Consider the following 23,750-nt stretch of genomic DNA (forward strand, 5'->3'; position numbering starts at 1 on the left):
AACGTAATACCTGAAGATTCACAACCTGGCACTGTCGTTTCCTTAATTAGTGTGACAGATAAAGACATGAGTGTTAACGGGAAAGTTATTTGTAGTATCTCCAATGATGTACCATTTGAATTAAAACCATCCGTTCAGGAGAACATGTACTCTTTAGCTACTAAACAAACTTTAGATCGGGAGCTTGTTTCACATTATGACATCGTAATAAAAGCGACTGATTTAGGCCAGCCTCCACTTTCTACATTCAAAACACTGACTGTTCAAATTTCAGATGTTAATGATAATATTCCAGAATTTACCCAAAATCCTCTTGAATTGTACTTAATGGAAAATAACGTCCCCGGTACTTCCATATTCTCTGTCAGCGCGTTTGATAAGGATCTGAGTGAAAATGCTGCGATTTCTTATCAAATTATGAGAAACACAGAACAATTAGGATCAAGTATTATACAGACTCGTACAATAAAGAATGATATGGCAATGTTCTTGAATGTCAATCCAGAAACAGGCATTATTAGCTCGCTAAAGAGTTTTGATTTTGAAACCACCAAGACGTTCCAGTTTCACGTGCTCGCTACAGATTCTGGATCACCGTCATTAAGCAGCAACGTCACAGTTAATGTGTACATTCTGGATCAGAACGACAACATTCCAGTGATTTTATATCCAGTCAGCGCTAACGGTTCTGCTGAAGGCGTAGAGGAGATTCCGCGTAATGTGAATCCAGGACATTTGGTGACTAAAGTGAGGGCCTATGACGCGGATATAGGATACAACGGCTGGTTATTATTTTCACTGCAGGAAGTTAGTGACCACAGTCTTTTTGGATTGGACCGCTATACAGGACAGATCAGGACCCTTCGTCCGCTCACAGAAACTGATGAGGCTGAACAGAAGTTGGTAATACTGGTCAAAGACAATGGAAATGTTTCACTTTCAGCAACGGCGACAATGATTATTAAACTTGTTGAACCCAAAGAGGCTTTTGCTGCTTCTGATGTTAAACGTTCGGTAAAAGATGTAGAGGAAAGTAATATTACATTTTATTTGATCATTATCCTGGGCTCTGTCTCAGTTCTTTTTATTATTAGTATTATTGTTTTAATAGCAATGCAGTGCTCCAAATCAACAGAAAATTCGTCCAAGTATTTACAAGATACAAATTACGACGGAACACTGTGTCACAGCATCCAATACAGGTCCGGTGACAAACGCTACATGTTAGTTGGACCAAGAACGAGTATCGGTTCAACAATATTTCCGGGTAGCAATGGCAACACTCTGGTGGTAGCAGATCGCAGGAGGAGAACTTCTGGTGAGGTAAGACGCAATGATTCAACTTCGACAAAAATACATTTACTTTTAATTTTTGCCCTGAAAAAAACACTACAGTTTTTGATGTCGTGCATTTAAGCTTGTTTAAAACCAATTACAGGCAGGTCACTTCTCTCATTCTCATTAATGGGTTTTCTGATGTTTCGCTAAAGGAGGTAATAATGTCCGAGTCAAAATAAATGTTTTGCATTTCTTGCCATGGTGTACGGCTCCAGACAACATAAACGTCAGTTTTTATTTTGGGTTGTTGTATCGTTGTGGGATAGTAAACAACTCCTTCCCTTGTTGACAATCTAAAACAATCCACTCCCCAACTGAAGTTGTTAAAACTCGAACATGTGATTGTACTGGGTCACAGCAGACAAATAGTGGTGCACGACAAAGACACTGAAAACATTATAATTTTTGTGCCACACTATGTATGATTATTATGCCATGCAACCAAATGTTGCATTGTTACATCTGACTAAAACTGTGAAAGAAAAAAAGAACATCGTATTTTAAGGCAGTAGCACGTGAAAATATTTGTAGATTTGTTGTCGATATCTTAACCAAAAAAAAAAAAAATTCAGAAAAGATAAATAGAAATGAAAATTCTATTTACCCACTACTTACCCACTTTTTATTATATTTATTTTATGCAAAGCAAATAGTGTCTGTATGAATCAATTATTATTTTCAAACGTGGGTATAGTTTATATCTATCATATATTGTACGTTTCTGTCTTTCTACGAGTTCAAATAATTGACACAAGATGTCAGATGTTATTTGTTAGCACACCTACTAGCAAGGCTGGTTTAGGGACATGGGGAACCTCAGATTACACTAGAAGATTTTGCACACCAAACATTTCATGGCTCGTGAAAATGGTCATCTTCAGCTCCAGACGGTGTCACTGTTACACAGGGATTGGGAGAGTGAAATGTAATGTTACTGCGCATGTCTTTTCTCTTATTGTGTCTTATAGAAGATAAGAAAAACCGAGGAAGATCGCTTGTTCAATCAAGACGACATTTTACATACAGTAAGAATGTACACTATTGGATACAATTGATTAGTAAGGGCAAGCAGGTTTAATGAAATCATTTACAATGACTTTCGGAGAACAAAGGAGCAAACGTTGGACGGTTTTGTGCTTATCTTTACTGCTCTGCTTCGATGTGTTCGTTTATGCTCAGATTAAGTATTCTATTCCAGAGGAGCGGAATGAAGGATACGTTGTGGGAAATGTTGCTAAGGACTTAGGACTTGATGTCAGTATTTTGGCGAATAGAGGATTTCGAACTGTTTCTGGATCTAAGGATGCTCTTTTCGACGTAAATCGGAACACCGGTGTCTTATATGTGAGTAAGAAAATCGACAGGGAGGAAATCTGTGACGGAAGTACGATCTGCCTTGTAAACCTTAAAATAGCTATCGATGATCCTCTAGAGGTACACTATATAGTAATCGAAATCACAGATATAAATGATAATTCACCGAATTTTCCGGAGAAAGAGAAAAGACTTGAGATAGCAGAAAATAGGCTTGCAGGGGCCCGTTTCCAGCTTCAGGCTGCGCGGGATCCAGATATAGGTGTAAACTCGGTCAGATCATATAAGATAAGTCAAAACGAACATTTTGAATTGCAAGTCAGAGAAAGGGGGGAAGAGCAAATTCCTTATCTGGTTTTACAAAAACCACTGGACCGAGAGAAAAAAGAGAAACATAATGTAATTCTTACAGCAACTGATGGTGCAACTCCGCCAAAATCAGCAACTCTTAATGTGACCATAATAGTTCTTGATTCAAATGATAACCCTCCCGTTTTCAGTCAAGAAATTTATTCCGTAGCCATACCAGAAAACATACAGCCTGGTCTCCTTATTCTGAAGGTGTCTTCAACAGATTTAGACGAGGGTACTAATGGCAATATAACGTATTCATTTGGAAGTGAAGTAAGCGCAGAGGTTCGTGATAAATTTTCTTTAGACAGCAAAACTGGAGAAATTCAAACAAAAGGCTTTCTTGATTTTGAGGACAATGATATCTACAAACTGGATGTACAAGCAACGGATAAAGGTCAGCCACCATTAACAAGTGAAAGTGGGGTAATCATAAAAATATTGGATGTAAATGACAATATACCGCAAATAGAAATAACTTCACTCTCTAACGTGATTTCAGAAGATGCACAACTTGGGACTGTCATCTCTTTGATTAGTGTTACAGATAAGGATTCAGGTGTAAATGGAAATGTTGTGTGTCACTTAAACGAAACTGTACCCTTTGAGTTGAAACCCTCAGTGCAACACAACATGTACTCGTTAGTGACTAAAAGTCATTTGGATAGAGAGCTAGTCTCTCAATATCAGATAACGATTACCGCGACAGATCTGGGGCAGCCTTCATTATCTTCCGTAAAATCGTTTGCCATAAAAGTGTCCGATGTCAATGACAATAGACCAGAGTTCTTAATTAATCCACTAGAATTTTATCTTTTCGAAAATAACTTGCCTGGAGCATCGATATTTTCTGTCTCAGCACTTGACAAAGACGTGGATGAAAACTCTGCAGTCTCATACCACATTATCAGAGGAATCGAGTCACAAAATATCATAACATCATTCCTAAGTACGAATTCTGAAACCGGAGTTATTCACGCGCTAAAAAGTTTTGATTTTGAAACAACCAAGACATTTCAGTTTCACGTGCTCGCTACAGATTCTGGAACTCCGCCACTAAGCAGCAACGTCACAGTGAACGTGTACATTCTGGATCAGAACGACAACGTTCCAGCGATTTTATATCCAATCAGCGCTAACGGTTCTGCTGAAGGTGTAGAGGAGATTCCGCGTAATGTGAATCCAGGACATTTGGTGACCAAAGTGAGGGCCTATGACGCGGATATAGGATACAACGGCTGGTTATTATTTTCACTGCAGGAAGTGAGTGATCACACACTTTTTGGATTAGACCGCTATACAGGACAGATCAGGACCCTTCGTCCGCTCACAGAAACAGATGAAGCTGAACATAAACTGGTCATACTGGTCAAAGACAATGGAAATGTTTCACTTTCAGCAACAGCGACTATGATTATTAAACTTGTTGAACCCAAAGAGGCTTTTGCTGCATCCGATGTCAAAAAAGCAGTATATAATGAAGAAGAAAACAGCGTTACAATTTATTTGATCATTGCTTTGGGTTCAGTTTGCTTTCTTTTTATTATTAGTATCACTGTACTGATTGTAATGCAGTGCTCCAAATCTACAGACTTTTCGTCCAAGTATATACGAGATACAAATTACGACGGAACACTGTGTCACAGCATCCAGTACAGATCAGGAGATAAACGCTACATGTTAGTTCGACCCAGACCCAGTATCGGTTCTACTCTGGTTCCAGGCAGTAATGGAAATACCCTGGTGATACCAGATCGCAGGAGGAGAACTTCTGTTGAGGTAGGAAAGAGATATTCACAACGTCAATTCGTAATGAGACCAAAGCAAATTTCTATTGTTTAATTAACACTTAGATTGTTTAATCCAAAGATCACAGGAGGAGAACTTTTGGAGAGGTCAGAAACGCTAGATGCCACATGTTTATAAAAACATATTTCACTTTTTAGATGATATATTTAGCAAAATAAATAAACATAAACATTTAAAGTAAATAATTTCTTAGGGTAAACTTAGTAGATAACTGAACTTAGAAATATACAGATGACAAGGTAATTAAGAAGTATTTAGAATGTAACAATTTTTAACCTATATTTTTAAAATAAGTGACAAAATGCTGTATGTTCTTATTAATAGAATGAATGATTGATGGACTTGTAATTTATGTAAGCACTAAATTAATTGTGCTTTAAAGATAAACAAGATATGAGTAATATTTAGAATTTATCCGCCAGAAAAAAGGCACCATACATTTATCTTTCAAGAATGGGACACGTGATCTGCTGTCCTTGGTGCTGAAAGCGCTAATTTTAACCTTTAAGTGAATGGTCAAGGGTCTTTAGAGTCACAAATTTCGTTTCTTATATCGTATTTTTGTCACTGATGCCATCCACTTTTATTTATCAAAACAATGTTACAAGTTCATCATATTTATTTATCTATGACATTGTTGCAAGGTAAAATCACATTAATTTAATTACCCCTTTGTCTTATGAATCTAACTGTAAAACCAAAAATATCTATTTGTATTTGAAAGTCCTCAGTATGCCGAAAACACCAGACTTGTTGTTAAAAGTGTAATTTGTAAAAGAGGCTTTTTCGTAAAAAAAAAAAAAAAGTCATTATAAATTATCAGTTGTGTGTATACCAGAGAATATACGAGTAAATATGGTTTGAACTTTAAGTTCCCCTTTAAGGGTATGACTTTTATTACAGAACAGTTATTGAGTCGATTTCAACATTAGATATAGGCCACATAGATATTATTATTATTATTATTATTATTATTATTATTATTATTATTATTATTATTAATGATTTATCATAAACGCTAAGTGTGTGTAAACGTGTAAACTATCACTAAACCACTATATAGAACGTAAGCTTTTAAGGAAGCTTCGAATCTCATTTTGAAATTATTTTATGATTCCTATGTTTTGGTTTTCATTTTTGCACCAGATGATGTCAGTGTTACATTGCAATGGAGCGTAAATATTTTTGCCCTGCCCATTCTTGCACGTTGTGACTGAACTGTCATGTTTTGAACAGTCTCGTTCGACCAGCACTAGAGTGATCACGACATTTAAACAAAAAATAATGGCATATGGTATAATCTATAAAAAGATTTTTAATTTGGCAAGTAAACATAGCGGACGAGGAGCGGTAAACGAGCATTTCATGATGGGAGATGGAGTACAAAGCTGGAGGTGGAAGTATTTGTGGATTGTCTCTTTGTTGCTTTGCGTCGCGGACCAGGCTTCAGCACAGATAAGATACTCTATTCCTGAAGAGGTGAAAGAGGAAACCGTTGTAGGAAATCTTGCTAAGGATTTAGGGCTTGATGTGAGTTCTTTGGTGAACAGAAGGCTCCGTATCGTCTCCGGATCTAAATATGAATTGCTTCAGGTTAATCAGGACAATGGCGTCTTGTACGTTAAAAGGAAAATCGACAGGGAGGAGGTATGTGAGGATAATAGCGTCTGTTTGATTAATCTAAAAATTGCTGTTGAAAACCCTCTAGAAATTCACCACGCTGTCGTGGAAATAATAGACATTAACGATAATATTCCCACTTTTTCTCAAACACATCAGCATTTTGATATAGCTGAGCATACACCTGTAGGGACAAGCTTTCAGTTACACGCAGCACGGGACCAGGACACAGCATCAAATTCTGTTCGCATTTATAAGTTAAATCAAAATAGCAACTTTGAAATCGACACTAAAAATAGCGATGGAGATAAAATTCCATTCTTAGTTATACGGAAACCGCTTGATCGTGAACAAACAGAGGAGTATAGACTGGTTGTTACAGCGGAAGATGGGGGAAATCCACCGAAAACAGGTACCCTGAACATTAACGTTAAAGTACTTGACATAAATGATAATCGGCCCGTATTTAGTCAAAGGGAATTTTCCACTACATTGCAAGAAAATGCTCTAGTTGGTACCGCTGTAATTACAGTAAACGCAACCGACAGTGACCACGGCTCCAACGGTAATATTGAATATGCGTTTGTTAAAACGATGAAGCGCAAAGTATATGACATTTTTCAGTTAGATATCGTAACAGGAGAAATACGAGTTAAAGGGGAAGTAGATTTTGAGGACATGGAGGTTTATAAGTTAGATATACAGGCTTCAGATAAAGGACAGCCTCCTCTCTCAGTGGAGAGCAGAGTAGTCATTAAAATTTTAGACATGAATGATAACAAACCGGAGATCGAAGTGACATCACTGTTAAATGTTGTTCCTGAAGACTCCAGTCCTGGCACAGTTATTTCTTTCATCAGCGTCTCTGATAAAGACTCCGGACTTAACGGAAAGGTTGTGTGCACTCTTGCAGGAAGTTTGCCTTTTGAACTTAAACCATCTATTCAAGATAACATGTATTCATTAGTAACAAAGCAAAACTTAGATCGTGAGATGGTAGCAAGCTATGACATAATTATTACAGCCACGGATTTAGGCCAGCCTCAGTTATCAACTATTAAAAACTTACACGTGCTAGTATCAGACGTAAATGACAACAGACCGCAGTTTCTTCAAAATTCTTTTGAACTGTACTTGGTGGAAAACAATACCCCTGGTACATCCGTTTTCTCAGTGAGCGCCTTTGACATTGACTCTGATGAAAACGCAGGGCTTTCGTATCACATCATTAGAAATAGTGTAGCACCAAATGATATAACATCATTCATAAATGTCAATTCTGAAACCGGAGTTATTCACGCGCTAAAAAGTTTTGATTTTGAAACAACCAAAACGTTCCAGTTCCACGTTCTCGCAACAGATTCTGGAACTCCGCCACTAAGCAGCAACGTTACAGTGAACGTGTTTATTCTCGATCAGAACGACAACGCTCCAGTGATCGTATATCCAATCAGTGCTAACGGTTCTGCGGAAGGTGTGGAGGAGGTTCCCCGCAATGTAAATCCAGGACATTTGGTGACTAAATTAAGAGCCCATGACGCGGACATAGGATACAACGGCTGGTTATTGTTTTCACTCCAGGAAGTGAGTGACCACAGTCTGTTTGGTTTGGACCGCTATACGGGACAGATCAGGACTCTTCGGTCAATCACAGAAACAGATGAAGCTGAACATAAATTAGTAATACTTGTTAAAGACAATGGCAACGTTTCCCTTTCAGCAACAGCCACTATGATCATTAAACTTGTTGAACCAAAAGAGGCTTTTGCTGCGTCCGATGTTAAACACGCAGTAAAAGAAGAGGACAAAAATAACGTGACATTTTATTTGATCATTACCTTGGGATCTGTTTCATTTCTTTTTATAACCAGCATCATCGTGTTGATTGTAATGCAGTGCTCCAAATCTACAGAATATTCATCCAAATATTTACAAGATACAAATTACGACGGGACACTGTGTCATAGTATCCAGTACAGATCTGGAGATAAACGCTACATGTTAGTTGGAGCCAGAATGAGTGTCGGTTCTACTATAGTTCCAGGCAGTAATGCGAATACTCTAATGGTACCAGATCGCAGGAGGAGAACATCTGATGAGGTACACACACACACACACACACACACACACACACACACACACACACACACAAACGCGCACAGAAACAAAATCCACATACATATTAAATATAAGTATGGCACGTTATTATAATTTTTTAAAATATTTTTAAAATACAGAGTAAACAGTGTTTAACACTAACAAAGTTTAAGTCAGTCAAACTGGACCTAAATACTGGACCTATTCATACGGTCTTTATTCAACACTCCGGGTTATAATTTAACACTGTAAAATTTGCTCGTGTGCCTTTACATGTATTGCCCATAGAATAAACTAGCTATACAGTACGTACTTATACTGCCCTTCTTCCAAATAAAATGTAGCCCATGAGTTCAAATTGTTGTGCCAAGTTTATTCTCTTTTTATCTTTATATAAACGGTTTGCGTGGAGACGTATTTAACAAGGGTTAAATATTTTGGCTGGCATTTGATTAAAACATGCTGAGAAACTACATTTGGTACAAACAAAATTGAATAAAGATCGCTTGATGTCAGTGTTGCACAATGAGATGTTTTGGTTTCGCGACTGCCCCTTTCCTGACGTTGCTCTTGACACTTCTTGCAAAGCGAGGGCGGTATGCAGTTATTACCTCCAAGATGGATCGGAATATTTATTTGGTAAATTAATTTGCTTTTTTTGGTGTTCATGCGGAATATAATTTTTTACGAAAACACGTTGCTACTTCTGCTGAAAAAAAAAACGACGCTGTCATTTTCTTTCGCGATGTATTGTTGCGGACAAAGGCAGAGAAGGGAGCACTGCTGGATTGTCCTGTGCTTCTATTTGCTGATGCGCCTAACGGAGCAGGCTTCGACTCAGATACGGTACTTTGTTCCAGAGGAGGTTCAAGACGGAACCGTTGTAGGGAATCTTACTAAGGATTTGGGTCTTGATGTAAGTTCAATGATATACAGACGGCTTCGTATAGTTTCTGGGTCTCATGACGATCTTTTTCAGGTTAATCAGAACAATGGGGTCCTGACTGTTCATAAGAAAATCGACAGAGAGGAGCTATGTGACAGAAACCGAGCCTGTACAATACATTTGAAGATCCTCATTGAAAATCCGCTTGAAATCCATTACATTGAAGTAGATATAACAGACATTAATGACAATTTCCCAGTTTTTCCAGAAACACAAATATATTTGGAAATATCAGAAAATAAACATTCAGGTGCAAGATTTGAACTTCCAGCAGCGCGTGACCTAGACGCTGGAATTAATTCTATTCGTTCTTATAAATTAGATCCCAACGAACACTTTCAATTGCAGTTGAGGAATGGCGATGATGATGACAAAATAATTTTTTTAGTCTTGCAAAAACCTTTAGACAGAGAACAACATAATAAACACTTGTTACGTTTGACCGCATTTGATGGAGGTAATCCTCCCAAATCTGGTACTTTAGACATTATTGTTTCTGTTACTGACGTTAACGACAACACACCTGTTTTTACTCAGGAAATATATACAGTTACTTTAAACGAAAATGTCCCAATTGGCACTATTATTGCAAGTGTTAATGCTAGCGATGCAGATGATGGTCTAAATGGAGAAATTGAGTATACTCTTAGACGATCAAGTAATGCAAACGACTTATTTCAGTTAGACAGTGTTACTGGAGTGATTAGAGTAAGAGGGAATATTGACTATGAGGAAAATGAGGTGTACCGGTTAAACGTCCAGGCAACTGATAAAGGTCAGCCACCAATGACAGTAGATTGTAGAGTGGTCATAAAAGTTATAGACGCGAATGATAATAAACCTGAAATACATATTACGTCATTATCCAGCAAAGTTCTCGAAGATTCTAAACGAGGAACAGTGATTGCCCTGGTTAGTGTTACTGATAAAGATTCTGGTGTTAATGGTAAAGTTATCTGCAGTCTGTCAAATCACACACCTTTTGAGTTGAAAGCATCAGTACAAGACAACATATTTTCATTAGTGACGAAAGACGGATTAGACAGAGAACTTGTTTCATATTACGACATTACCATAAAAGCAACAGACTTGGGCCAGCCTCCTCAATCCTGTGAGAAATATTTGAAAGTACTGATTGGTGACGTGAATGATAACAGCCCGGAATTCCCCCATAATCCTCTTGAACTTTATTTGCTGGAAAATAACTCACCTGGGGAACTCATCTTCTCTGTAAGTGCCACTGACAGAGATTTTGATGAAAACGCTGTGGTTACTTATTCTATTATCAGAAAAGACGGCATACAAAATGACATGACATCATTCATGAACATCAATGCTGAAAGCGGGCAAATACGTGCTTTAACAAGTTTTGACTTTGAAAAGGTGAAAACTTTCCATTTCCACGTGCTTGCCATTGATTCTGGAACTCCTTCACTAAGCAGCAACGTCACAGTAAACGTCTTTATTTTGGATCAGAACGACAACTTTCCAGTGATTTTATATCCAGTCAGCGCTAACGGTTCTGCTGAAGGTGTAGAGGAGATTCCCCGTAATGTGAATCCAGGACATTTGGTGACTAAAGTAAGAGCATATGACGCGGACATAGGATACAACGGCTGGTTATTATTTTCACTGCAGGAAGTAAGTGACCACAGTCTGTTTGGTTTGGACCGCTACACGGGACAAATAAGGACTCTTCGGTCATTCACTGAAACGGATGAGGCTGAACACAAGTTGGTCATTCTGGTCAAAGACAATGGCAACGTTTCATATTCCGCAACAGCCACTGTAATTATTAAACTTGTTGAACCCATGGAGGCTTTTGCTGCTTCCGATGTCAATAAGGCAGTAAAAGAAGAGGAAGAAAATAACGTGACATTTTATTTAATCGTTACATTGGGATCTGTTTCATTTCTTTTCATCATCAGCATCATTGTGCTGATTGTAATGCAGTGTTCCAAATCTACAGACATTTCCACCAAATATGTGCAAGAAACAAATTACGACGGGACGTTGTGTCACAGCATCCAGTACAGATCCGGAAATAAAAGCTACATGTTAGTTGGACCCAGAACGAGTATCGGTTCTACACTCGTTCGTGGGTGTAATGAGAATACATTGAGGCGAACCAGTATGCACAGTCGTGAGGTGAGTTTTTGCGGTTTACCAAATTACCATAAGTATTTTTTACTTTTAATAATTTTTTCAGTAAACATTAGAAACACTTTGCTTAGCCAATCATACTACTGTGAAGTCTGTATGATTACACTTGGTGTCGCTGCATTAAAGATGAACCATGCCAAATGTTGTGTATTTGCGCAATATCTTGAACTTTACTCCACCTCCTGTGACGCAGGCAGATTGGACTAGCAGAGTAAAGCAACGTCTGTACATGTTAAACACTGCAAGAGGCAATGCATTTTTTTTTATTTGTGAAGACACACTTACATTTACTGAATTGTGCGGAATAGGAGGGTGTTGACCACGGACATCATTTTGGGATATTTGTGTTTTCGTCATGGAGACTCGGCAGTCCTCGCCGTTAGCAATTTTGCGCTGCGTTTTTGTGTTGTGGTTTAGTGAAAACATACTCGCTCAGATTCGCTACTCTATTCCGGAAGAATCTATACAAGGATCTATTGTAGGAAATATTGGCAAAGATCTGGGCATTGATCTAAATAAGCTTAAAGAGCGAAGATTTCGGATCGTTTCCGGATCAACGAATGGCTTCTTACAGATAAACCAGGACAATGGAGTGCTTTTTGTGAGTGGGAACATTGACAGGGAGGAGCTTTGCGAAAAAAGCAACGTATGCACAGTGACCCTTAAAACCCTTGCGGAAAATCCTCTGGAAATACATTATATTGAGGTAGAAATTGTAGATATTAATGACAATTCCCCTGTATTTCCTGTCCGTGAAAAACATTTAGAAATATCAGAAAATGCTGTTCCCCAGAGCACGCGCCTTCCACTAGACGCCGCGCGTGATTTAGACGCTGGTGTAAATTCTCTGCGTAAGTACATCCTTAGTCCGAATAACCACTTTGAACTAGATGTTAAAACTCGTGGAGAAGACAAAATTCCTTTTCTACTTTTGAAAAAGCCGCTAGATAGAGAACAGAAACCCGAGTTAAATCTAACATTAACAGCGTATGATGGAGGGAAGCCAGAGAGATTCGGTTCAGTGAACATTACCATAACTGTTGTTGACATCAATGATAACGCTCCAGTTTTTGATCGCCAGGTGTATACTGTAACAATAGAGGAAAACATCGAGTTTGGTTCATCGGTAGTAAAACTACATGCGACAGATTTAGACGAGGATGCCAACGGACAAGTTGTTTATGCCTTTGACAAAAGTCTAATGAGCAAAGCGTTAGATAAATTTGAAATAAATTCAAATACTGGTGAGATTACTATAAAGGGGTCAATAGATTTTGAAGAAGAGCGTGTGTATGAAATAGACGTACAAGCTTCTGATAAAGGCCAAGTACCTTTAACAGGTCACTGCAGTATCATAATTAATATAAAGGATGTCAATGATAACGCACCTGAGATTGATGTAACCTCGCTGTCCTCTGAGATATTAGAGGACACAAATTCAGGGACAGTGATAGCTCTGATTAGTGTATCTGACAAAGATTCAGGTGAGAATAGTATGATTATATGTAGCCTTATAGATGATATATCTTTTGAATTGAAACCATCTTTCCAGAGAAGCATGTACTCGCTGGTCACTAAAGGCCTGCTTGACAGGGAAACTGTTTCTAGTTACACAATAACCATAAATTGCAAGGATAGAGGGGAGTCTTCTTTATCTTCACAAAAGACCATACAAGTTAATATTGCAGATGTCAATGACAACAGTCCAATGTTTACTCAAAATCCATTAAATTTTTATATTAGTGAAAACAACACCCCAGGCACACCTATATTTTCTATTAGCGCATTTGACAGAGATCAGAATGAAAATGCACAAATATCTTACCATATTCTGAAGGCAGAAGTTAATGAACCAAACATAGTCTCTTACCTGAATATAAATTCAGAGGATGGGAATGCTTATGTTTATGCACTACAACGCTTTGACTTTGAAACTACAAAAATGTTCCAGTTCAATGTGCTGGCTACAGATTCAGGAACTCCATCTCTAAGTAGCAATGTCACAGTGAATGTGTTCATTCTAGATCTGAATGACAATGCTCCAGTAATATTATATCCAGTCAGTGCTAATGGTTCTGCTAAAGGTGAGGAAGAAGTTCCCCGTAATGTGAATTTGGGACATTTGGTGACAAAAGTGAGGGCCTATGATGCAGATATAGGATACAATGGCTGGTTATTATTTTCACTAGCAGAAGTGAGTGATCACAGTCTCTTTGGTTTGGACCGCTATACGGGACAGATAAGGACCCTTCGCACATTTACAGAAACAGATGAGACTGAACACAAACTAGTTATAATAGTCAAAGACAATGGCAATGTTTCACTTTCAGCAACAGCAACTGTGATTATTAAACTTGTAGAGCCTAAAGAAGCTTTTGCATCTTTTGATGTTAAGACTGCAGTCAACACTGAAGAAGAAACTGATGTTACATTTTATTTGATCATCACCCTGGCCTCAGTTTCAGTGCTTTTTGTTACCAGTATCATCGTGCTAATTGTAATGCAGTGCTCCAAGTCTACAGACTATTCCTCCAAATATTTACAAGACACCAATTATGATGGCACACTGTGTAACAGCATCCAATACAGATCTGGAAATAAACAGTACATGTTAGTTGGACCCAGAATGAGTATTGGCTCTACTATAGTTTCTGCAAGTAATGGAAACACCTTAGTAATTCCAGATCGGAGAGGAAAAGCTTCTGGTGAGGTAAGAAATTCAGACAGGTTTTGTTATTATCTTGTTTATTTGGGACATGAATCTCTGGCAGCAATTTACCTTTGAAAGTGGCTTCTGTGTGCAGTATTGCTGGATGGTTTATCTGAGTGATATAAATCTACATTGACATCCGACATTTGGCATCTAAAAATATTTATTTTTTTCCCTTACTGACTAATTAAGACTGAAAGCAGATATGCATCTTGATACTGTATACCGTTATATATTTTTATTATTTAAGTTTAAAGTTGCATAAGCATAGTGACTCAGCAGCTAGCACTGGGTTGGGACTGGGTTAAGTTTTTCTGGCATCGTAAAAAGACAAGCTTTGTAAGCTGGTTGGCACACTTGCCTATAGTGTATTACTGAGTGTGTGTGGGCATGAATTTCTGTCTTGCAATCGATTTTTACCACAGGCCCGTATGACCCTACAAAGAATAAATGGAAAATGAATGAAGGAAATATAAATTGATAGGATTTCCTTAACATTTCTTTTAAATTTGTAAAAAAAAACTTACTGATTTCATAACAATGTTGAAACTCATCTTCACATGGTTAAGCTCACAACATAGGCCCCCCTGTCCAAATAGTTTTCACTGCCTTCTTTCCTGTTTGCCAGATGTATATTTAAAAGGTATTTGTGGCATCAAATTAGAAGGGAGAAGAACTTAACTATGTGTTATAGTGCAGTGACATCAGTATGAGCAGCATCAGCTTACACAGAATATATGTCACAGTGATGAGATAAGTTCTATCATAGAGCTAAATATCCATGTTAAGACTTAGTATTCAAAAGTTATTTCAGAATTTACCTGGGGAAATTATATTTATTGAGAGTTGAGGTACTCTGCTGCTTTAAAAGATTTTTTGATATTTACATCTAGATTATTATAATTACTTTAATTTTTTTTAAACATCAGGCATTTTCCAAACAGTGAGTTTATAATTCAAGTTCAATTTTTTTTTTTTTTTTTTTTTTACAGCAAACTCTACACGCCTACATATTCCTATAAGTTTAACAAACTTTAACTTACCAAATTTCCCAAAGACCACATACTTGTTTTCAGTGCTGCAATATTTTCCATGTCATAATTGGCTTTGTCACTCAGTGTTAGTCTTGGCTTGTTTGCTGGAGGATACTGAGAAAGTTGCACCTTTTTCTTATTCACACAGAGTAAATTTGCTCTTTTCAGCAATTTCCCTTCTATTTCGACAAATATTTTTCTGCCTGGGCCCTATTGGGGAAAAATGTAATTTGCAGTTTTCTGTTTATCACATATCCGGATTATGATAATCAACCGTTGACTGAAGTAAACGGGTTGCCATTTTCTTTCTTTGTCTGTTGTAATTGTCTGCGAAAATGTCACTGTTGTTTTCTGCGGGTAATCTGGTTTCCTCCCACAATCGAAAAAGATATGCAGATTAGGTGTGTGAATGAGCATGTGTATGTGTGTGCCCTGCGATGGATTGGCGCCCCTCTAAGGTGCATCCTGCCTCATGCCAATAAGTGAGTGAGTAAGTGAGTGAGTGTAATAAGTGGTGGTAAACAGTTCTTACTGTTTAAAGCTTCATTTTGAAAATTGGTCTTACATTTGGTAGTTCACAAAAAGCATCATTATCAGTGATGTTTGCTGCCTTGTTGTGTGTACTGCATTTTGTGGTAATTAATAAAGGGAATTTGTAAGAAATTAAAAATTATCTGTTCCAAATATTTCATTACAATTAACATGTTTTTAAGTGTATTTTCCATTTTCACTTGGGGCAAATGATTAAATATAATCAATTTTTCAATGTTTACAGGTTTTAATATGCATTGAATCTACTATAAGTTGTCAAATAAATAAAACAATTTATAAGTTAATTCGAAGAAAATGTGCCCTCCTTTAAAGAAAACATATTTGCGGTTTAAACATAAACTGACCAAGCATTTATCCAGTACATATAAAAGAATATATATATATATATAAGTCCTCCAGTTAAGCAGTGCGTTTATTAAGCTGGTGTACTCCTTTTTACTTATCAATTATTTTGTCATATTCATGATTTATTGATGTATGCACTTACTATGCATAAGTGTATCTGAATAGTGGGTCTGTACAGAGGGATATAGGCTATTTGTGGAGTAAACTCACAAGTGATGAACTAAGTGACTGGGAACTTAATACGAGTGTTTCAATAAAGTATTCACAGAACTCACAAAAATTAAAGGTTGGTCTTGATGGTCTGATGAGAGACTATTTTAAGTATTAACTATTTTTAAGTTTTAATGAAGCATACCTGATTTAGGAGCAGTTTTCAGATGACAGATGGCAAAACAAATTATAGGTGTGGTGTGTAGAAATCTCTTGATGTTACCCATACATTTCATAGATGATTGAGCAAAAATGTTTATGGACTTGACTGTTTTGATTCATTATCTTTATGCTACCCATTGTAAATTTGTAGAGGATGGTGAAAAATCTGGGGAACAGTATTACTCTGTTTAGCCTTCTTTGGATGTGGTGTTGCTAGGCTAGGATATGTTGGCTATAAGAACTTTATTTGCCTGAACTCCCGGAATTTTGAATAAAAAAACTATTTCATCAGCTGTCTCCCAAATACTTAGAGGTCTTTCCATTTTGTTATTTAAATAAAATAGTGCATTGTCCAATATATGGACTTCGAGCTCGGTGGCAGCCTCGAGGTGTCAGTACATAACCACATTTGGTTCTTGACGTCCAATACACACCCCACCCCGTCATTTTCCTGTGCGTTCAGGCAACTGTTTAAATGCTTAGCATCATTTCTGTGATATAGTTTTATTGACGATGCGAATATCAACAGCGACGTATGAGGAAAACTAATATTCATGGATAAGCCTTAACGTTTTGATATTTCTGTTGTGATAGCTGCAAAATGGAACAAAGGGGACGTGCGATATGGCGGAAACCACACACAAGGTTCTTCGTTGTGGCAGTTTTGCTTTTGTTTGAGAAAACGATTTGTGTGCAGATACAATGGGTTATTTCTGAAGAACAGAATGATGGAACCCTGGTTGGTAATATCGCCAAGGATTTAGGTATCGACCACAGAATCCTAAAAGAGCGAGGATTACGCATTGTTTCAGCCTCGGCAGAGTCGAGGTTCCGAGTGAATCAGGACGACGGAGGACTTTATGTGAACGGAAAAATAGACAGAGAAGAAGTCTGCGCTGGAGGCAACGCTTGTTCTGAAAATTTAAAAATTGTTCTTGAAAATCCACTGGAGATTCACTACGTGTCAGTACATATTTTGGACATAAACGACAACTCTCCGAATTTCATTCAGAAAACAAAACATTTGGATATAGGAGAATCAGCCTTACCAGGGACACGATTCCAGCTCCAAGCAGCTCACGACCCTGATAGTGGAAGCAATTCTATTCAGAATTATAAACTGAGTCACAACGATAATTTTCGATTCGAAGTCAAAGATCGTGATGAAGACGGTAAAATTCCTATTCTAATATTACAAAAGCAGTTAGACAGAGAAGCTGCACAAACTATAAAATTGTTATTAACTGCTGTAGACGGGGGAAAACCATCAAAATCCGGAACAATGGAAGTAATCATAAATGTCCTGGATATAAATGATAACGCACCTGTTTTCACTGAAGAGACATATACTGTAATGCTGCAGGAAAACGCGCCGATAGGCACAACAGTAATACGGTTAAATGCCACAGATTTGGATGACGGCTCAAATGGCGAGATTGTTTATTCCATTGGTAACAATCTAAACAGAAAAATACGGGAACTTTTTGAAATATCCCCGACCACTGGTGAAATCATTGTGAAGGGAGTTTTAGATTTTGAAATCAAAGACAAATATGAAATTGATATCCAAGCATCCGACAAAGGCGTTGTACCAATGATATCAGACAAAACAGTAACTATAAAGATTGTAGACGTGAATGATAATGCGCCAGAGATAGAGGTGACATCATTTTCAAGTACCATTCCAGAAGATTCAAAATCTGGGACTACAGTTGCTTTGATAAGTTTATCTGATTTAGACTCTGGGGTCAATGGAAAGGTGTCTTGCTCAGTAAGCGAGCACATGCCTTTCAAGCTTTTGTCAGCCTCACATGATAATGTTTACTCTTTAGTCACATCGTCCACACTTGACAGGGAAATTGCGTCTCAATATGTTATTACATTAACTGCAAAAGACGCAGGGGAACCTTCGTTGACATCAGTGAAGACTATAACTGTACAAGTATCAGATGTAAATGATAACAGTCCCGAGTTTATTAGTTCCCCATACACGTTTTATGTAATGGAAAACAATACTCCAGGAACATCTTTGTTTTCTGTATTTGCTTTTGATCGAGACTCAAACGAAAATGCAGAAATCAGCTATCAGATATGGAGAGATAATCTCAAAGAGAACCAGTACACATCGTTTATCAATGTTCATTCAGAAAATGGCGCCATATACGCGTTAAAAAGTTTTGACTTTGAGACAGTAAAGACCTTCCAGTTCTTCGTGCTTGCTACAGATTCAGGAACTCCATCACTGAGCAGCAACGTCACCGTGAACGTGTTTTTTCTGGACCAGAACGACAACGCTCCAGTGATCTTATATCCAATAAGTGCTAATGGATCTGCTGAAAGCGAGAAAGAGATTCCCCGAAATGTGAATTCAGGACATTTGGTGACTAAAGTGAGAGCCTATGATGCAGATATAGGATACAACGGCTGGTTATTATTTTCATTAGTGGAAGTAACTGACCACAGTCTCTTTGGTTTGGACCGCTACACTGGACAGATCAGGACTCTTCGGTCATTCACAGAAACAGATGAGGCTAAACATAAACTGGTCATACTTGTCAAAGACAATGGTAACGTTTCACTTTCAGCAACAGTGACTGTGATCGTTAAACTCGTTGAACCAAAAGAGGCTTCTGCTGCATCCGATGTTAAAAACCCAGTAACAAATGAAGCAGAAAATGATGTTAAATTTTATTTGATTCTTACGTTGGGCTCGGTTTCATTTCTTTTCATTATCAGCATCATCGTGTTGATTATAATGCAGTGCTCCAAATCTACAGACTATACTTCCAAAGATTTCCAAGATATAAATTACGACGGGACACTGTGTCACAGCATCCAGTACAGATCTGGAGATAAACGCTACATGTTAGTAGGACCCAGAACGAGTATCGGTTCTACTCTAGTTTCAGGCAACAATGGGAATACTCTAGTGATACAAGATCGCAGGAAAAGAACGTCTGTTGAGGTAAGAAAGATGTGCATACGAAGTCGAACCTTTAGTATCTACGGCAAAACCCCTTATACACGACGGGTTCAGTACCTCTCCTTTAAAAAAAACAGTCGATGTTTCCTGATAGTTGTTTAAAACGTTATGGGTTTAAATTTGCAACATTTTTAATTAACTCATCTTTCCAAAAACAAAGGCACAACGTAGTCTTGAGGATTGATTAAAGGAATTTAAAATAAACTAGCCCATATCTTTTTTTACGCTAAAAGCAGTAAACCGCGATTGCGAACATTGCGTTTTGTGGGAATCACTATTACAAAGTCGTGAATGTTGATTTTTTTTCTTGCAAATATATTGCCCGAAAAAAAAACAGGAAAGAAAAATGCACAAGGAATAGACTTGCTAAGTAAATATACTTAAATGGACCCTATTACTTACACGCGCACGCTATTAACCAATTTATATTCACATACTTTTCTGAAACCAAATGTTTTTGAGTAACACAAAAATTAGGCCCCCTAATTGTATTTATTTACTCTTTAATGTCTATTAAATTGCTGTCTACTTATTTTTGTGTCTCGTTTTGGTTTATGAACTCATGTTACTTAACATTTTAACGAATTATTCAACAAAAAAACATGATTCGAAAATAATGTGATTCTTTCTATAATAGAATCTGTGTAATCTTCACTAAAGCTCAAAAAGCAGTGAGCATAGTGGTCGATGAGCAGATGTGGTACGTTGAGTACACGTTGTCTAAAAGTTTGTGCTTTTGTGCTGGACGCTTAGGTTTGGCGCAAAGCAAGAACAACGTTTGTGACTTGTTTTCCCGCCAAGTGTATTAGCTTTGACACTTAGCTGCTACAAAAATGTGAATACAATTAATGTAGAAAAACGTTGAAGAATATTTAGGGGGATTAAATGGATAATCTCAGATTGAACGACTCCACAAAACCGGCAACGCCTAATAGTCGCTGTCCATGGTACTAGCATGTATCATTATGATTTTAAAATGAGTGACAGGTTTTTGTTTTTTTTTGTGTGTGTGTGTGTTGTATGTTTATTCGCTTCGTATTTTGTCTGTTTGTTTTATTATTTGATTATCTATTTTGTTAACGCTTAGGGATTTAAGCTAAGTATTTTAGCGCATGTTCTATAATCCTGTCCAATTGCAAACGGTATCATATGAACATCTAAAATGTTTTACTACCAAAGTTTTAATTCTAGAAATTCTCAGTGTATTATCGTTTTAATTCGCGAGGTGTCAGCATACAACTAGAAGAAGGTTGATGACGTAAATATGAGACGGTTGTTGTGTCCACCCATTCGGTGGCTTCGTATATTTTCTAAAAATCAGAGGGAATAAAGAAAGACTATATGCTTTAGCCTTACACTAGGTACTCGTAAGTTATAGAAGGTATTATGGGTAGTTTTTCGAATAATGCGAATTCCTTTGTGATTTATCTGGACTTGTTGTAACTGCTTAAAATGGAACAAAAGAGAGGATCTTCGTGGCTAAGGCTTGCTTTTATGGCTGTACCGTTGTTGTTTGGAAGAGCGGTTTGGGCAGGGATACGGTATTCTGTCTCTGAAGAGCAGGAGGACGGTACTGTGGTCGGAAATATTGCGAAGGATTTAGGAATTGATAGAAGAAGCTTAAGAGAGAGAGAATTCCGCATCGTGTCATCCTCAGGGGATTCACTGTTCAAGGTAAATCAAAATGACGGAGCGTTGTATGTTAGTGGTAATTTAGACAGAGAGGCGGTGTGCGAGAAAAGCACATCGTGCACAATCAATCTCAAAATCGCCATGGGAAATCCCCTGGAGATCCATTATGTGACCGTAGAGATTATAGACGTAAATGATCACGATCCTGTTTTTACTGAAGAAGAAACGCTCATGGAGGTATGGGAGTCTGCCTTACCCGGCACGCGTTTTCAGCTTCAGCCGGCCCACGACCCTGATAGCGGATCAAATTCTATTCAAACGTATAGAGTCAGCCAAAACGATCATTTTAAACTTGAAGTCAAAGATCGTGATGAGGATGGCAAAATTCCTATTCTGATATTGGAGAAGCAGTTAGACAGAGAATCTACACAAACTATAAAATTGTTATTAACTGCTATAGACGGCGGAAAACCATCAAAATCTGGAACAATGGAAGTAATCATAAATGTCCTGGACATAAATGATAACGCACCCGTTTTCTCTGAAGAGACATATACTGTGATGTTGCAGGAAAACGCGCCGATAGGCACAACAGTAATACGGTTAAATGCCACAGATTTGGATGACGGCTCAAATGGCGAGATTGTTTATTCCATTGGTAACAATCTAAACAGAAAATTACGGGAACTTTTTGAAATATCTCCGACCACTGGCGAAATCATTGTGAAGGGAGTTTTAGATTTTGAAATAAAAGACAAATATGAAATTGATATTCAAGCTTCAGACAAGGGACTTGCACCAATGACATCAGACAAGACAGTGACTATAAAGATTGTAGATGTAAATGACAATGCGCCAGAGATAGAGGTGACATCATTTTCGAGTACCATTCCAGAAGATTCAAAATCTGGGACAACAGTTGCTTTGATAAGTTTATCTGATTTAGACTCTGGGATCAACGGAAAAGTTTTTTGTTCAGTACCCGAGGATATGCCTTTTAAGCTTTTGTCGGCCTCGCATGATAATGCTTATTCTTTAGTTACGTCGTCAACACTTGATAGGGAAATAGCTTCTCAGTATACTATTATATTAACTGCCCAAGACACAGGGAACCCACAATTGTCATCGATGAAGACTATAACTGTACAGGTATCAGATATAAATGATAATAGTCCTGAGTTTATTAGTTCCCCATACGCGTTTTATGTAATGGAAAACAATACTCCAGGAGCATCTTTATTTTCTGTATTTGCTTTTGATCGAGACTCAGGTGAAAACGCTGTAATTAACTATCAGATATGGAGAGATACTTCCAAAGACAACCAGTACACATCTTTTATCAATGTTCATTCTGAAAATGGCGCCATATTCGCGTTAAAAAGTTTTGACTTTGAGACAATGAAGAAGTTCAAGTTTTACGTGCTCGCTTCAGATTTAGGAGCTCCATCACTAAGCACCAACGTCACAGTGAACGTGTTTATTCTGGACCAGAACGACAACGCTCCAGTAATCTTATATCCAATAAGCGCTAATGGGTCTGCTGAAGGTAAGGAAGAGATTGCCCGAAATGTGAATCCAGGACATTTGGTTACTAAAGTGAGAGCCTATGATGCAGATATAGGATACAACGGGTGGTTATTATTTTCACTATTGGAAGTGAGTGACCACAGTCTCTTTGGTTTGGACCGCTACACAGGACAGATCAGGACTCTTCGGTCATTCACAGAAACAGATGAGGCTGAACACAAACTGGTCATACTGGTTAAAGACAATGGTAACGTTTCACTTTCAGCAACAGCGACTGTCATCATTAAACTCGTTGAACCCAAAGAGGCTTCTGCTGCATCCGATGTTAATAAAATTGCATCTAAAAAAGAAGAAAATAACATTACATATTATTTAATCATTACCTTGGGTTCGGTTTCATTTCTTTTTATCATTAGCATTATCGTGTTGATTGTAATGCAGTGCTCCAAAACTACAGACTGTTCCTCCAAGTATTTGCAAGATACAAATTACGACGGGACACTGTGTCACAGCATTCAGTACAGATCTGGAGATAAACGCTACATGTTAGTTGGACCCAGAACGAGTATTGGTTCTACTCTAGTCCCCGGCAGCAATGGGAATACTCTTGTGATACAAGATCGCAGGAAAAGAACGTCTGTTGGGGTAAGGCAGTTTCCCTTTAGAAATTCAAAATTAACAAGTACCTGATAAAATATTTTTGCAACTAAATGCAAAAGGCTCCGTTGTGTCCACATGTATCTTTAAAATCTTTATATTTTACTCACACTTATCGTGCATAATTATAATATCTGTATATAGTAATCGCAGTTCATCATTCTTATTCAAACCCGAAAGTACAACAAACCCATAGAAACAGCAAAACAGGGTTACTGTCGAAAGTAGGATGTTACTGCAGCGCCAACAAATCTTATAGTCAAAAGTAATTCTCATTGCAAGTATGTATGTATGTACAGT

At 37.7% G+C, this 23,750-nt stretch overlaps 7 protein-coding genes across 7 annotated transcripts; all 7 read left to right on the forward strand.

Moving 5' to 3' along the window:
• Positions 1-45: 45 nt before the first annotated feature.
• On the forward strand, positions 46-1,275 carry LOC128513185 (protocadherin beta-15-like). Its single transcript, XM_053486863.1, has 2 exons — positions 46-903; positions 1,191-1,275. Exons 1-2 carry the CDS (start codon positions 67-69, stop codon positions 1,209-1,211), a joined length of 858 nt encoding a protein of 285 aa, XP_053342838.1. The 5' UTR covers positions 46-66; the 3' UTR covers positions 1,212-1,275.
• A 1,091-nt stretch (positions 1,276-2,366) lies between these two features.
• Positions 2,367-4,845, forward strand: LOC128540072 (protocadherin alpha-8-like). Its single transcript, XM_053510700.1, has one exon. It carries the CDS (start codon positions 2,416-2,418, stop codon positions 4,843-4,845), a length of 2,430 nt encoding a protein of 809 aa, XP_053366675.1. The 5' UTR covers positions 2,367-2,415.
• A 1,335-nt stretch (positions 4,846-6,180) lies between these two features.
• Positions 6,181-8,880, forward strand: LOC128540088 (protocadherin gamma-A1-like). Its single transcript, XM_053510701.1, has 2 exons — positions 6,181-8,532; positions 8,818-8,880. The coding sequence occupies exons 1-2, from the start codon at positions 6,181-6,183 to the stop codon at positions 8,878-8,880; spliced, it is 2,415 nt and encodes an 804-aa protein (XP_053366676.1).
• A 394-nt stretch (positions 8,881-9,274) lies between these two features.
• Positions 9,275-11,853, forward strand: LOC128540104 (protocadherin alpha-3-like). The gene is made up of 2 exons (XM_053510702.1): positions 9,275-11,655; positions 11,832-11,853. The coding sequence occupies exons 1-2, from the start codon at positions 9,275-9,277 to the stop codon at positions 11,851-11,853; spliced, it is 2,403 nt and encodes an 800-aa protein (XP_053366677.1).
• Positions 11,854-11,910: 57 nt separating this feature from the next.
• Positions 11,911-14,423, forward strand: LOC128540120 (protocadherin alpha-4-like). The gene has a single exon (XM_053510703.1). It carries the CDS (start codon positions 11,994-11,996, stop codon positions 14,421-14,423), a length of 2,430 nt encoding a protein of 809 aa, XP_053366678.1. The 5' UTR covers positions 11,911-11,993.
• Positions 14,424-17,172: 2,749 nt separating this feature from the next.
• Positions 17,173-19,736, forward strand: LOC128540136 (protocadherin alpha-3-like). Its single transcript, XM_053510705.1, has one exon. It carries the CDS (start codon positions 17,253-17,255, stop codon positions 19,734-19,736), a length of 2,484 nt encoding a protein of 827 aa, XP_053366680.1. The 5' UTR covers positions 17,173-17,252.
• A 1,215-nt stretch (positions 19,737-20,951) lies between these two features.
• Positions 20,952-23,483, forward strand: LOC128540152 (protocadherin gamma-C3-like). The gene has a single exon (XM_053510706.1). The coding sequence runs from the start codon at positions 21,087-21,089 to the stop codon at positions 23,481-23,483; it is 2,397 nt and encodes a 798-aa protein (XP_053366681.1). The 5' UTR covers positions 20,952-21,086.
• Positions 23,484-23,750: the final 267 nt, after the last annotated feature.

The sequence above is a fragment of the Clarias gariepinus genome, chromosome 2 (genome assembly GCF_024256425.1).
Source record: "Clarias gariepinus isolate MV-2021 ecotype Netherlands chromosome 2, CGAR_prim_01v2, whole genome shotgun sequence".
NCBI classification, from domain to species: Eukaryota; Metazoa; Chordata; class Actinopteri; order Siluriformes; family Clariidae; genus Clarias; species Clarias gariepinus.